The following is a 14,766-nucleotide window of genomic DNA, read 5'->3' as shown; positions in this document are numbered from 1 at the left end:
TAAATGAAAATAATTGACTTAGCAAAACATGGACGTAAAGTCACAATATTATAAACATATGGTAAAAACTCTATAATGAAATATCCCCCTTTTCTAATTCATAACACTTCCTTCGGTTTTAGATTATTTTATTGGAGAGAAGTCAGCAAACGATGAAAGATAGACGTTTTTTCAGTAAAACTTCTTAGTTTGCATACAGGAAGTCGTAACATGTTACGTAACATTGTTTATTTTGGTTATAATTCTGAAAATATAATAACAAAAGCATTTATCGTTGAAGGATATAAACAAAAAAAAGGCTTGGAAAGTTGGTCATTCCCAAAAGATCCCTTCTGCGGTCGGTTGTTCGCGGCTGCTATTGAGTATATTTTTTGTGAGGTTTGGAGATGTTGGGTGTTGTGAGCATGTGAGGTAGGTAGTAGAAGCCGTTCACCCTGCAGCGTGCTCGCGTCGCAGGAACGCTCCACGCTGGGCTGCCCGCCGCCGCGCCAACAAGTGACACAATTTGGGTTGGGGTAAAGCGGCCGGCGCTTTCGGGCGGTGTACACGTTTCGTTAGCTTCTCTATTTTAAAAACTACTTGCTTGACGATATCCGGGAAGGGACCGACCGCATCACCGCGGCGTCGACTCCACACCACTGTCACTCATTTTCGATGCAGTCGACCTGCGTACGCGTCGTTGGTCGCTTCGCGCGCACGCGCGTCCGCCTTTATGCACTTAACACATTTTTATAGTTAAAAGTTTTAAACGTGCAGAGGTAAATGAACTTATTATAAACAAAGTGCCTTTTTCAATCAGAGGATGTATGTTACGAAGAGGTGATATTTGTGGTGCCAGTTGATAATTTATAGTTACCATGAGCGGGAGGGAAGGCGGAAATGCAGTTCCCTCTTCAAGTAAGTACACACTTAAGATTATTTTTCTTTAAGATTTAAATTATTTAACCTATAGTGTGGCTGTTTACACAGTTTTAATATAATAATAGATAAAGGTGGAAAACACAACGAGGAAGCAATAAAGTCAAAAAGCTGTTTCATGTGTTGGAACTTGACATGGCCCTTATCGAACGGATGTATTGTACGCAATGCCCAGGGAGGCAATCACAAACAGTTCATCATTGAAATTATTCAAATTGAGGTTAATAGAGTCTCGTTTTACTGATGTCACACATATGTGTGCCATGTTTACTGGGTATAAAGTTGATCAACAACAAGATATACTAATTATAAATTCGTACTTCCTAATTAGAGAATGTCTTGTATGGTATGACGTCATTTTATACGCGATAATTATATTTTTGGTGAACCTGTATAATAATAATTTAAATTATTTAAAGGACTACAGAGTTAAAGAACTTAACTGTTAAGTTCAATTTGAAATGAATTAAAAACAAAGTGCGTATATTCATGAATGGACGTAGAGAAGTCCTTGTAAAACATGAGTATCAAGTATTGAATTGGAAACATGTGACGTGAACATTTTATCAAACAAGGTCTACGCATCGAGCAGTTAATTGTTTACTATTCCTACGATACCGTTTTAGTTGCTCGTATGCGTGCTGCCTGCGACTTGGCGCCGTTGCGCGCCGTTTTCGACTCTAACAACACTCTTATAAGCTATATACTACCAAAATACTTTCTATTTATATTTATCTGTGTGAGTGATAAAAGCTTGAATGTGTTTAGGTAAGCCGACTGCATTTTAGAAGGACCTTAATCTCGACCCCCACTCCTCTTGCACTACGTGTTTTTGTCGTCGACATACCAGAGTTCTAGTGAAGAACGCACTATCGATATTTTTATGCTGATTAGAAAATTGTTTACCTTATTACGCAACAACATTATCTATACGGACCGAGGTGTTGTAGCACATCCTCAACATGCGCACCTACCGCGGATACCTTTTGGGCGCAACTTTACGTTGTGCGTCGTAGTTAATAGTAGGCACTAAACAGGAAATTGTTTGTTACTCTATAAATGTTACATTTTTTTCTTGATTTAAGAAATTGATTTGTTTGTACACATCGCACCTATACACAAACTCAGAGACAGCATTCTGACAAACAGGAATTATCGTAGAGAGTTATTGAAGTACCATCCGGAATTTTTAGAAAGTCGATGTAAAGTGAGGTGACGTCCCTACGGCAGGGTCCGAGTTCGTAACCAGTCAATTAAATCCGAATGGTGGTACATTCGGCTGTCTCTTTCTCTCCTAGTTCAAGATACCCAAGCACAAGCGCCACTTGACGATGATTCACGTTCAAATTCCATACCTACGATTGATAACAGCAAAAAGTGGTGAATGGTACAATGTTTTAGGTCATTTCATTTGCTTGCTCGACATGCGTCCTACTATAATATCGGTATGCGTTTTGTTTACTACACGTGCGACTCATTCCATTCAAATAATGAATGAGCATTCAACATACATATGTATGCTAGTTTTTTATATCCTAATGGTTAACCTATATAAACTTCGTTTTACGTTTCTAGAAAACCATGATATGATTACATTTATTTTCAATAATAATCAAGGCTCTTCTAAATCAAAAATTACTGATAGTTGTTCTAATAAAGCATTGCAACGTGAATTGTGATTAATAAAAAATATATAAATGACCTAGAGGCGTTTAATTATGTACAAAAAGATAATTTGTTTAAATTAAGCCATATTAATAAATAAATGAAGTGTGAGCATCGTCCCACGCGTGTCAACAGGCATTGCATTCGATCACTGAGTGTCGATCTCAGCGTGTGATACTAATCGGCCCATTGGCCCGCATTGTGGGGCACAACACTATCAAAACATAACATTCACATCCTAATAGAAAATCCTTAAATGTGAGAAACATTGAGACACGCTTCAAAGTAATCTGTCATTACAATCCAATTGTTAGAGATGCTACTGCATGTAACACCAATATAATGTCTATTTTGCTAAGCACATTTAATTTCTCAAAAAGACAAGACTGGTATACTAATTTAGAAAAACCATTGAGAAATATGACAGATACGTAATACTCATAAAGACTGAGACAACAGATGTGTAGATCAACACGTGTTCGTTTATTGACTTCACTTTATTTTCATTCATAGAACTATCCTTTACCTCATGACGCTTAGCGAGGATAAAATAACAAAACATTATTTATTAAAAATGTATGTTAAATAAATTTGCAGATGTAAACAATCATTGGAAAACGTCATCTAGATAATAAGTAGGTATTGTTTGCAACTACTCTATGCGCACGTGCTTTAAGACAATAAATAGTTTTATTCATACCTATTAAAATAAAAATGATTCCTGCAACGATTCTTGAGAAATTCTGTACATAGTGTACATAGTATTTACATGGTGTGAAGTTTCGTAGGTATGAACAAAAGAAACAAGTCCTGAAAAAAAAAATATGTATCGCTCTTGCGTAAAATTTTCGAATTAATTGTAATAGTAAATATTTGAAAAATAAAAACTTAAAATGTCTGATCTAAGTTTCTCTTTCTATTCTATGATGCAGCATTAAACAATTTTTTATCATCATCATCTTCCTGCCCTGTTCCAAAGTCATTAAACTATTCTTTATATGATACTCTATTTAATTTAGTAAGTTTTTATTGATATAAAAAAAAGTAACTGGATGGGACATCTTGAAATTATATAGATCCTGGGATGTGTCATGTCTCAAGACTTTGACAATGAAAGGACTTTCCAAACCCTCTAGCCGTCAACGTAAATTATTGTAACAAGGCATGGGGTGCGCGCGAGCAGCAAATGTTCCACTTAAAATATGCGTAGAATTTCCCCTTCCTGCTTTTAAAATACCACGAGCTTAAATTTAAATTCCAGTTAAAAATAGTGCACCTAATCGCTTTAGGAACTGACAATAAACCAGTAACGTCACGATTTCTGTCCCGTGTTTTGTTATTAACGTCGAGCAGCTAAACATTTTTCGTTATATTTAGTTGAAAGTGGGACATTTTAATCAGTCCGTTGCACAACAGTCGTGGTAATTTGATACGAAGTAGAAGAGGCAGAATAATGGTTAAATATTTGAAGAGGCGCGTCGGTGTTGCATTAGACGAAACAGTGTAATGCATCTGTTGCATAGAAATTCCGAGGCACGTTGAGGTGTAGCGTGGAATGTGCGTAGTTGTGGCGGGGCGAGGCGCGGGCGCGCGCACCATGCTGAGTAAACAAAACTACAAAACAGGCACATAGTACGCCAGTCGGATGCGCCCGAGTGCTACCTCACGCGGTACATATACGTATATAAATAACGTGTGGCTACCGTACGCGCACTAATACCATGTATTGTAATGCACACACCACACTGCAATTTAACATGATAACAACTTTATTTCAGTGTAACAATCAATAGAAACTTGTTTCACATGTCAACAAAATGAAAGCTTTTATGAAATGTCTTTAAGCTTTCGGGCAAAAGCCACGTTTAGAATTATTGTAACTATTAGAAAAAAAAAATTCGAAACTTATTAGAAAATGCAGTAACGAAACCTAACTAACGAATTTTTGACTATATTAAAAAGCGCCCTCAAAATTACATGTTTTTTAAATGCAATTTGAACGGAGCTCTTTTTATTCTATAAAGAAGAATTAATTTATAGGATCATGATTAATTTTCAATTAATAAAAGATTTTCATGTTTATTAGAATTTGACCATTGCGCAGCAATATTAAACTTCAGTCATTCATAAACGAATAAGCTTACTTCTCTAAGAGTTACTCTGGTTATTACTTTAAAACCTTTAAGAATTTATGTTGGTCATATGACTTCACTTTAATAAATATTTAAATACTACAAAAACAAGTCTCTACAGAGAATAGAAAACATTATTTTGTAACGGCAAACAGTTTGGATACAAGTTGATTTTGGTTTGTATATTAAAAGTAAGCCTCCGATTGAATTTTGTTAATATGTAGCGTGTTCAAATGGATCCCACGTTATTAAAAAACAAGTCTAAAAGCTTTCTCATTAATGTGGGATAGGGAATAATAAATATTGAGTATGGTAAGCAAGGTGAGGTGGTGAGGCGGCGGCGAGGCCGGCTAGGTGCAGTGTTACGGCAATGAATGAAAAAGGTACCAGAAACTTAACCTAAATACCGAACATTCTTCGAGTCCCCGCCGCCGTCGCCACGTGTGCTGCCACCACGCTTTTACCGCTGCCGCCGCCCGAAATAATATGCTTAGCTTACATACCAACACATGGAAATGTATATCGAATTAGCAAACCCACCAATAAATTCTCATATAACTAACATTTGAGTAAGCCTCCGCGATACTAACGCTCGATTGATGAGAGAGCGTCGTGAGAACTTTTAGCTTGTTTTATTTAAATGTTGGTTTGTTTGCCGGAGATTGGACCCATATTATACATATTTATAAAACTGCTATAAGTACATGCTTTAGGTAGGTCACGATTACAGTATATGTTGCTGTAATAAATTAAAATTTCAGTATAAACAAAATGTATAATCTTGACATTAAAAGAATTGATAGCCCCATTTTTAATAGGTAGGTAATGAATAAAAAATCAACTTCGGTATTTGTAGTTAAGTCATTCACTACTGGGAACTAGTGAAAAAAATAGTAGGTGCTAATCAGTGTGAGTATGAGAATCGTTGTTTGTCATCTGAAGTATTTCCGGATATTTTTAAAGTTATTAGTCACTAAATATACTCGTATAGGTAGGAATCAGTGTAACATTAGGTACATTACTCATTGATGTTTTCTATGGAGACTTCACTTCCACTATTCAAAGATATTCTCCATTTTAATTTGCTTGAAACTTAATATGTTCAAACACACGTGGAATTAATAGGCATAGTGTAAAAGGAGTTGTCTTTTATTTCATTTGGTTCCCACGTTTTTATTTTGTTGTCTCGGTGCCCGATAAGGGGAACATATACCCTTTCTTCGTCGAGTTTACGATTGTAGGCCCTTATTTATTGCTAATAGATTTCCGAACGTTAGAATGTCTATGCATGCATTTTAAATGTAAGGTACAACCCGTACAACGACCCACTGAATGCAATTTAATTATCATCATTGGATTCTCTACGACCTTTTTATTAGAAAAATGTAAATGCTGTTTATTCTAGTATTTTTTTTTTTTTGATAAAGCTAATAGATAAAATATTATGCCATTCGGAAATATGGCATCGCACAGTTTGGATAGGTATTCAAATTATACATATTATGTTCTACGGATTTATTTAAACCCCCTTAAAGTTACAATGTCTCTTACGAAAATTACGCATAAAGCCTGTAAATTAAAATCGAAGTCTTAAAAGAGCTTTATAAGTTGCGTTTAAGACGCTACGAACTTAACAGTTTTTTCTGTAATAGTAGGAAGTTCAAGAATTATTTGGTAGATTTGATAACAGGTAAATGGGGAGCGGTGCGCGGGCGCAGGACAGAGTGGTGGTGGAGCGTTGCTAACAAAGTGAACTGTATATTGGTTGCAGGTGCAGCGGGCGCGAGCGGCAGCGGAGTCACAGGGGTGACGCGCCGCGGACGATGTAAGTGGTTCAACGTCGCGAAGGGCTGGGGGTTCATTACCCCTGACGATGGCGGCCAAGATGTTTTTGTACACCAGGTGATTGTTATCATTTTATTCCACGAAACGTGCACGCAACGCACATAATTTTAAACTTAGATGTGACGCAAATTCGAATCGTAGGTCGTACTGTTAATAAAGCCATTCCATTTACGATACGCTCTACGATAGTTAAAATAGTAAAATAAATCTATTCAGAAAAAATATTGTGGCGTATCTAGCGGTTGACCCGATAGTGCGCTTATTTGTTTGCTCGGCTTATCAAGGCCGGATGTTTTTTCTATACATTTGCGCCACCAAACTTGTACTTCGTTCGGCTGCAGCGACGCTAGCGGTAAAAACTTATATTAGGTCAAGTCTATGTTACTGGATGCCGATAACGTTGATTTTTTTCTCAAAAGCGATAAGTAAATTTATAGCCCATTGAAGGGACCCACAGTCAATAATAATAGTTAGCATAAAGTTGTTATTTTTATACCGAACTAGCGGGCCGCCTCGCAGCGCCCCTGTCGCACGCACAAATATTATAACTTTGTAGCTTACACTATATCGACTTTATTTGCTTTTACAATTATCAATAACCTTTCAAAATTGTGCTTAAACATGAAAACAAATTACTAAGTATTAGATCTGTTCGTAGTACATACATGAGCACATACACAAGCTTTTTTTGTGTACTGCTTTAGTTAACAATTTCATTTGTATAATTCGAGAAACGTATGTAACTGTTTGTTCATTTATTTTCAGAGCGTGATCCAGATGCCAGGCTTTCGATCACTGGGCGACGAAGAAGAGGTTGAGTTCGAGTGCAAGGAGTCAGACAAGGGGTTGGAGGCGACACGTGTCTCCGGGCCCTCGTCCGTGGACTGCCAGGGATCACACCGACGCCCGCTCTCCAAGAAACGGTTCAGAAAGATACGGTAATCTTTGCTAAGTAGCGTAGAAGGAAGTACCCAACGCCTGTATGTATGAACGATACTTCCTTGCTTGCGGACATTGCTGACCATATTATGGGGATGATGAATCTTATCTAACCACGTTAGTCACTGTTCTTGTGGAAGAGGAATGACATAATATCCAATATCCATGCTCCTAGTTGTTAGGAATGAAATATTGCAGATAACTTGAATAAAGACTTTCTGAACTGAATTAGGTAGCAATAATGGCGCCCAAAGCCTATTCTGACTTGAGAAGATCAGCCATCATAAAATATCTAAATCCTGAAATCTCCACAAAACCAACACATATGAATATGAAGTCTTGTAACATCTTTCATCTTGCATTTGATCCAGTAGGTATGTAGTGAGACACAGAGTTGGTTTTAATAAGGCCACGTGGTATTTTCAGAAGATGTAACAGGATAAAAGTGGTTGGTCTAAAAGCAAAGTTAGGATGTAATTCACAATGAAACAATACATTCAGATTATCCAAATAGGTAAAGGGCTATTTGGCCATTATTAACTGATGTCAAATGAAGGCAAACACTCAGTTATCAAGCCATTAAACTATTTCATGAAGTACCTAATAGTCAAACGATAACCTATTGAAATTAATATCGAACGATTACGAAATAATTTGACTATTTAAATGATGTTTGATATTTTGTTACTTGCTAGTTAACAACAGCCGTTATATAATGACTACTTATAGTAAAACATCAACGCGGAGTGAATCAGCAAAAACTACATTTGTGAGACAATTTATGGAACTCTCAGATTTCTTACAATGTCACAGAATATCTAAATGCTTACTGGTAAAAGTGTCAAATACTAAATCAGAGGGTTATCGTGTTCTCACCATGGGAAATTGTCGAAGTTCAGAGCACATTCATATTCTGAGAAACCACATTGCATAGACAGAAACTAGATAAAATTCTATTTTGAGCAATGTGAAATAGATAAGGGTCGATCGTCGTATTTTTTTAAAGTAGTTAAAATGACGTCTTTTGCTGTTAGTTTTGATTTTTATGAACCTTATATATGTTAGCCGAAGGACATATAGTGATACATATACCATGACATGTATTCAAATGAAGGTGATCAGATATTTATTCCAAGAACTACTAGCGTAAAGATTCAATTTAATAAATATTCGAACTGATGTCACCATGGAGTAAATAAAATGTATACCTAATAGGTATATTATTTTAAAAAGCATGTAGTTTTCTGCAAGGGATAAAGACATCCCTTTTTGCTATAAGGGGCATTTTTATAGCTTTAGCGGTTTTGCTTTCGTTTTTATAGCTAGCAACGCATGCACCTTTTGATTTTAAAATATAGAAGTTATCAAGCTTCAGTTCTAAATAAAATGTTCGATGTTACAGTTGCTACAACTGTGGCGAGTTCGCTAACCACATAGCTGCTAAGTGCAGCATCGGCCCACAACCAAAGAGATGTCACAACTGCAAGAGTGAGGATCACCTCATTGCCGATTGCCCAGTAAAGGTAACACCATTTTTATAAAATGAAATATTCAGGATACATGTACCTACCTAATAACTAATAAGGTTCTCGAAAGTCTTCTTTGAAATAAACTCCTACAGAAACCTGCCATAAGTGGTTTGAGTACTTTAACTACAGCCTTTTCTTCTGTATGCTATAACCATTTATGTAACTGTCATAAAACAATAATAATTTTCAAATTCTAGGTGGAAAAGAAGAAGGACGAAGGCAAGAGTAGTTCAAGCAGCTCCCAGGGCGGGCAGCAGGACAGCCCGCCGCACGCGTAACTCCATCACGTACTATATTCCAGCACCCGGCGAAACTTGGACACTTTCTAACGGCATTTCTTCGCTCTTACTTTAACTATGTTATGACGTTTCGACAACTTTAGACAAAGCTTATTTCCGTCTAGATATTCCATTCCAAATTGAAAGGACCCAATGGAATTACCAGGTTTTACTTCAAAATATTTTCAAGCGACCACCATCATCATAATGTTAACATTATAAGGACACATCTACCTCACTATAGTTACAGATAAACTATACAAATAAGTACAAGACTGATTGGTACAAATCCATAATTCTAGTACAAACTATACAATATTTACTTTTTAAATAATAATTTTAATGATAGTAATTTTACAATCTAAGTTTGCAAACGTAACGTAAGTACAAATTTTATGTGTTCGAGTGACCTTAATTCTTTTACGTATATATTGGTGTTTATCCAAAGTTAAGTGTGTGTTTATTTTATTATTACTTTGTTGCTTTATTATATTATGACCAACTTTATGTTAATTCTAGCTCATAATTAAGAAAACGACAAGTTAGAAGTATTACAACTGGCTATGAAATAACATAAAATTGTAAGGGTCTTACATACGCTTAACTCGGTGAAGAAGTAATAACTTGATACCTACTAAAATCAAAACAAATAGTAACATTTAAGTATAAAATCCTGCATTGTAATGTAGAGTACAAAACCTTCAAGGTAAGAGTAGAGCCCGCATATACATACGCTGCAAAATAGAATTTAATGTAAGCCCTTAAATATTATATTAGATGGTTAGCTTAGGCGAGAAAATAAATATCAATTTGTTTGTATATTTTTTCAGATAAATACAATGTAAACGTTGAAGTTAATGTGCCAAAGTCAAATTAACATTGTTGCAATAATTGTAGAAATATTATAATTAAGTGTAGATTCAGTACGATTTTCTATTACTTGCCCTAAGCATACGAATTACGAATGCTATACTTTATACAACAGATAGTACAAACTACGATAATTATTTTAGATTAACTTTGCCATGTATAACATTTGCGACTTAGTTTGCTCAAGAGCCTAATCATAATTAAGTAGAAGAACGCGAGTATAGTGTGGGTACTTAAACGATCCTGCAATCAGAGTTTACCAAAAAAAATATTACTGGGTAAGAGTATTCAAACGCAGATTTGGATCGAATGATGTACGAGTAATATAACTCAAACATGATGAAGGCATTTTTAAATATAAAGCCAATAGGGTAATTCATAATTAATGGAGTTACTTTGAAAATTAGAATCTGCCTGTGCAGTAAAGCATCAGTAAGTTACTCGGGAAACTAATGTGGTTGATACAGAATGGAAATTGTATGTTAAAATCTGTTACATTAAGGCATTGCTATCCAAAGAATTAAAGCGGCGTCCTATAATTGAGCTCAGAAGCACAAACATTGTTATTAGAAACAATAATTTCAGTATCCTGTTCATAATAAATATTTTTGCTATTGCAAAATATTTCCTACCCATCGATGTTAATTGAAGACTTTGTTTTTTACACACAAAATCTTTTTAGGTAGGTTTAGATTCACAATAATAAGGAGTAATAATCTACCTCAATATTTATGAATATGTCTTAGTTATTGTAGTAAAGATATTTTACTGTATTTGTTTTTAGGTTATAAAACTGACTGTCGTAGCGCCAACGAGTTATCAAGATCACTTAACATAGGCCCACTGAAACTGTCTCTTGCACTTTTCTTATTAAATTCTATACATATTTATGAATACTTCGTCTACGGTAATTTTAAGTAGCAAACCACATACACAGGTAATGTACAATTTGTCTAGTTAAGGAATAATTAATGTGTAATGTCCGCCTGCGTTAGATACCAATGAATTTAAGATTTTGTTTTAAGATTTTACAATTTCGTAGAACAATGTTCGATAAACCACTTTTTATTAATACTTATTAAAATGACATAGTACTTGTGTAACACGACAAAAAAGGCTCAGTTTACAGTGGTGCCTCTGCATTTTGTTTAACGGCAAAACAATGTTTGTATGTAAAAATTTCAATTTTTACTTTTGGATAGAAATATAATTGAAACATTAAATTGTAGAGTCGTAAATAATTTTTGAGTTAAAAATGTATGCTACATACTTCATTATTGTATGCACCGGGCACAGAAGTTGGAAAATTACTTAAAAGTTTTCAGATTACAATTTAACAAATTGTACAATAATTTTCTAGTAACTTACATGTTAACATTAGTTAACATACTATATCAACAAATAACATCAAATTATATGTCATTTATTTTTAAATTGCAGTTGAAAATGATCTGTGTTCGGTGACATGCGCATTAGACAAGAATTACAATCATGAATTGTTCAACATTCAGTTTAAACACTGACATGCTTGTTAAACTTGACCTACATTTTTCAATAACAACTGAAATCTTATCTTTTCTATAAATAATTAATTAATGAAACACTTAAATAGTAAATGGTATGTAGTAATTGTAGTCGGCATGACATCACGGTAGCGGCAGATCGGTTAATAGATATTATTCACTACGGGTCTTTTTGCATTTCATTTTATATAGCAGTAGTTATAATATAGTTTTAATTTATAAGATTTTAATGAAAGACTATTTGCAAACATCTACCTCATAATTTAATTACGTTAAATAGAGTTTATTGATAAGTTAATTAACATTTATAAATTCTAGCAATTATTATTTCCATAATTATATCTTTGCTGAATGCCGAATTTCTTTCTTAGAGTTTAAATTTTGTTTTTTATTATTATTCAAAGAAAAATAAATCTTAAAAAAATGTTGTTGTTTTCTTGAATTCCCATTTTTTATACCTTTTAATTTTAGTCGTTGGACAGAATAATAACTCTTATTATAAAAAGTTATACTGTACATAATTTTACACAAAGCGAACACATTAGACATGAGGGGCATTCATTCAAAATTAAAAACAACAAATCTCAACGACAAAAGGTTAGTTCACGTCAAAGTTATTTCAAAAAACAAACTTGCACCGAACCAAACGTCGAAGATACGTCAGTATTTTTTTACTCAAAAATTGATTTCCAAGTTATTTCACTTAATTGACTGATTTAAAATGGAATACCTTATTATAAGTAAATTAACTAATATAAATGTGACCGTACCCGTAATTGCATCTACGTAATGAGTTTCTACACAAAATGACCACGAGTGAGTGATGGTACGGTCCTTGGAGAGAGATGGAGCGGGGCGCGCGGGGAGCGGTCGGCGCGGAGCAGAGATGTCACGTTTTTCAGCGAAGCCGGGCGAAGATGGGCGCTCGGAGGATGCAGTAGTGCGGGGCCCTCCCCCCGGCCCTGCGCCCCGCGCTGACGTAACGCTGCCGTGTCCGCCGCCCGCCCTAGTGTGTGCCGCGCCGCGCTCCGACCGGGCCATCACGCACGCCGCGCCCTGCACGACATCAGTGCTAATCACTTGACGTTTCCCATTTTTGCGCTCTGGTTCTGAGCTTAAAAAGTGAATGAGGTGCATGACAAGGTTGTGCATACGTTTATGTACGTCCACTAGCTTTTACCCTGTTTTGTAATTGCCGTAAACACTCGACACCGCCCTTAAAGGCCGGATGCATCGGTGTCATTCTCAAATGAGTTATCGCGTTGCAAAATCTCGGTTCTTAAATTTTTCTAAGGCGTTGGTAGTTCATGTAATAGAACATTGGGGGTTAATTTAAATAATAATTAACTAACATTTTGTGTTTCAGTACAGGATAGGGGTTTTAAACAATTTCTTTTAATGAAGCGTAGTAGGGACCCAAAATGCACAGGAGTATTGATGTTATTTGTTGTAATGAGATCAGTATATGCTAGAGATTTTGAATCATTTGTAGTTATAGCAAAAACGTAGTATTGTTTACAGAAACAAAGTATCAAAATTAAGCAAAGAGATCAATTAAATACGGACTTTTAGGGGCAAAAGAGATAACTACACGATATTTCCTTTTAGGTCCCATGATATCTGAAGTTGTGTAACATTAAACAACTAAACGGTTAGTAAAATCTGATCGATTGTGTGTCAGCAGCGATGTGTATCAAATAGACCAGCAGTCAGCTCTATACACAGTATTGATAGTTGGATTATAGTTCCGATTGATATGATCCTACGGTAAGTTAGATGTGATCGATCCTGACAAGCGTATGTAGTGTAAACATTAAGCTTTTTAGTGATTAGAAGCATCATTTACTGCATTTTATATCTTCGAGCTTCCCAGAACGAGTCATCTGGTGTTTGCCTCGTGCATACCATCATCCATCTTCATTGTAGTTTTATTTATTCCAGCATCGATGGCCTTGAATTAAGATGAATGTATTCGTTATTTTTACAAATGTATAAGCAGCTACTACTCAATCACTCGAACTGTTACTTCAAGTGGTATGCCTCGGGTATACAACATTTGTAGTTCAAATGCAGCGGTGAATACTTTGAGAGCATCGAGACGGCTAACATAATATCGATCTGTATATAATTAAAGCTAAATATTTAACTCTTTAGAGGGGAATAGGAACATCGGCTGTGATAATGGTATTGAACATCACGACTTGTTGCACTAGCTACTGTCACGTCAAGCGAATTGGGCTAATCGATAACTGGTTCATCATCTTTTATACTTAAGTTAATACACATTTACGAGAGTAAGAACACAAATAATTGTTGTTACTGTTGATATTTATTTTAAACGAGAAACTTATTTATTTCTTATATCTTTTTATTACTGAATATAGCTAATTTATTTTTACTTTCCAACGTATTTGCTAACGTATTCTAAATTAAGTTTGTCTGTATACCATAGTACCTACCTTTAATGGCCACATAAGTTTTACATCGAATGACACATTGACGTTAAAACTTTTTGAAGGTAATAGAAAAGTTTTTCAAGTTAAACTTCCATTCCATTTACGAAATTGGTTGGCAAAGGTCTAGCTTTGGCTGCATTTCACTCTTGATAATTAGACTTAGGTGCACTATGCGGTGATGCAAAATTTGAGACCTTGTATTTTACTTGTAGAATATATTATTGTATAAATGCTTTCAGTTTTTAGTTTTCTTTTACAATTGTCATTTTTGTATGGATTAAGGTTCTCTGAGTACCCTGTACTCCTACCATGTTGATATATTTTGATTGCGCCATCTGTCCATTTACGACGAAACTAAGGAAGTACAGTTTTGGTTTTTACGGATGTAGAGGTCGCTACGAGCAACAATTAATGGCTCGGTTGATCTAAATGATGAAAACATGGTATTTGAGTCCCTTTATGAATTGAAACTGATAATTTTAACAATATAATAGGTACAAATTTTTTATATAGATCGATTCATAAATAAAAGCCTTAAGAGATTGACTGATTGCATCGAGTGCTCTGTAGACAGACTAAAGTATCAACTATTCTTCGGAGTTACTTATTTA

At 35.2% G+C, this 14,766-nt stretch overlaps 1 protein-coding gene and 1 long non-coding RNA gene across 3 annotated transcripts; one reads left to right on the top strand and one right to left on the bottom strand.

Annotated features, from left to right (window-relative positions):
* The first annotated feature begins 478 nt into the window (after positions 1 to 478).
* Positions 479 to 12,122, top strand: LOC124630546 (protein lin-28 homolog). 2 transcript variants are annotated; one of them, XM_047164501.1, is made up of 5 exons: positions 479 to 897; positions 6,487 to 6,617; positions 7,326 to 7,483; positions 8,902 to 9,022; positions 9,226 to 9,748. In XM_047164501.1, the coding sequence occupies exons 1-5, from the start codon at positions 858 to 860 to the stop codon at positions 9,304 to 9,306; spliced, it is 531 nt and encodes a 176-aa protein (XP_047020457.1). In that variant the 5' UTR covers positions 479 to 857; the 3' UTR covers positions 9,307 to 9,748. The 2 variants fall into 2 exon arrangements, with proteins under 2 accessions (XP_047020457.1, XP_047020456.1); XM_047164500.1 differs by having other exon boundaries at positions 490 to 897; positions 7,326 to 7,498; positions 9,226 to 12,122.
* On the bottom strand, positions 9,886 to 14,451 carry LOC124630547. The gene is made up of 2 exons (XR_006984438.1): positions 14,159 to 14,451; positions 9,886 to 12,755 (listed from the first exon to the last, which is right to left on the bottom strand). It is a non-coding gene; the product is annotated as an uncharacterized LOC124630547 (long non-coding RNA).
* Between the last annotated feature and the right edge of the window lie 315 nt (positions 14,452 to 14,766).

Source organism: Helicoverpa zea, chromosome 5 (assembly GCF_022581195.2).
Source record: "Helicoverpa zea isolate HzStark_Cry1AcR chromosome 5, ilHelZeax1.1, whole genome shotgun sequence".
Classification (NCBI taxonomy): domain Eukaryota; kingdom Metazoa; phylum Arthropoda; class Insecta; order Lepidoptera; family Noctuidae; genus Helicoverpa; species Helicoverpa zea.
Note: the sequence above shows the minus strand (reverse complement) of the source record. Positions and strands in the feature narration are given on the sequence as shown.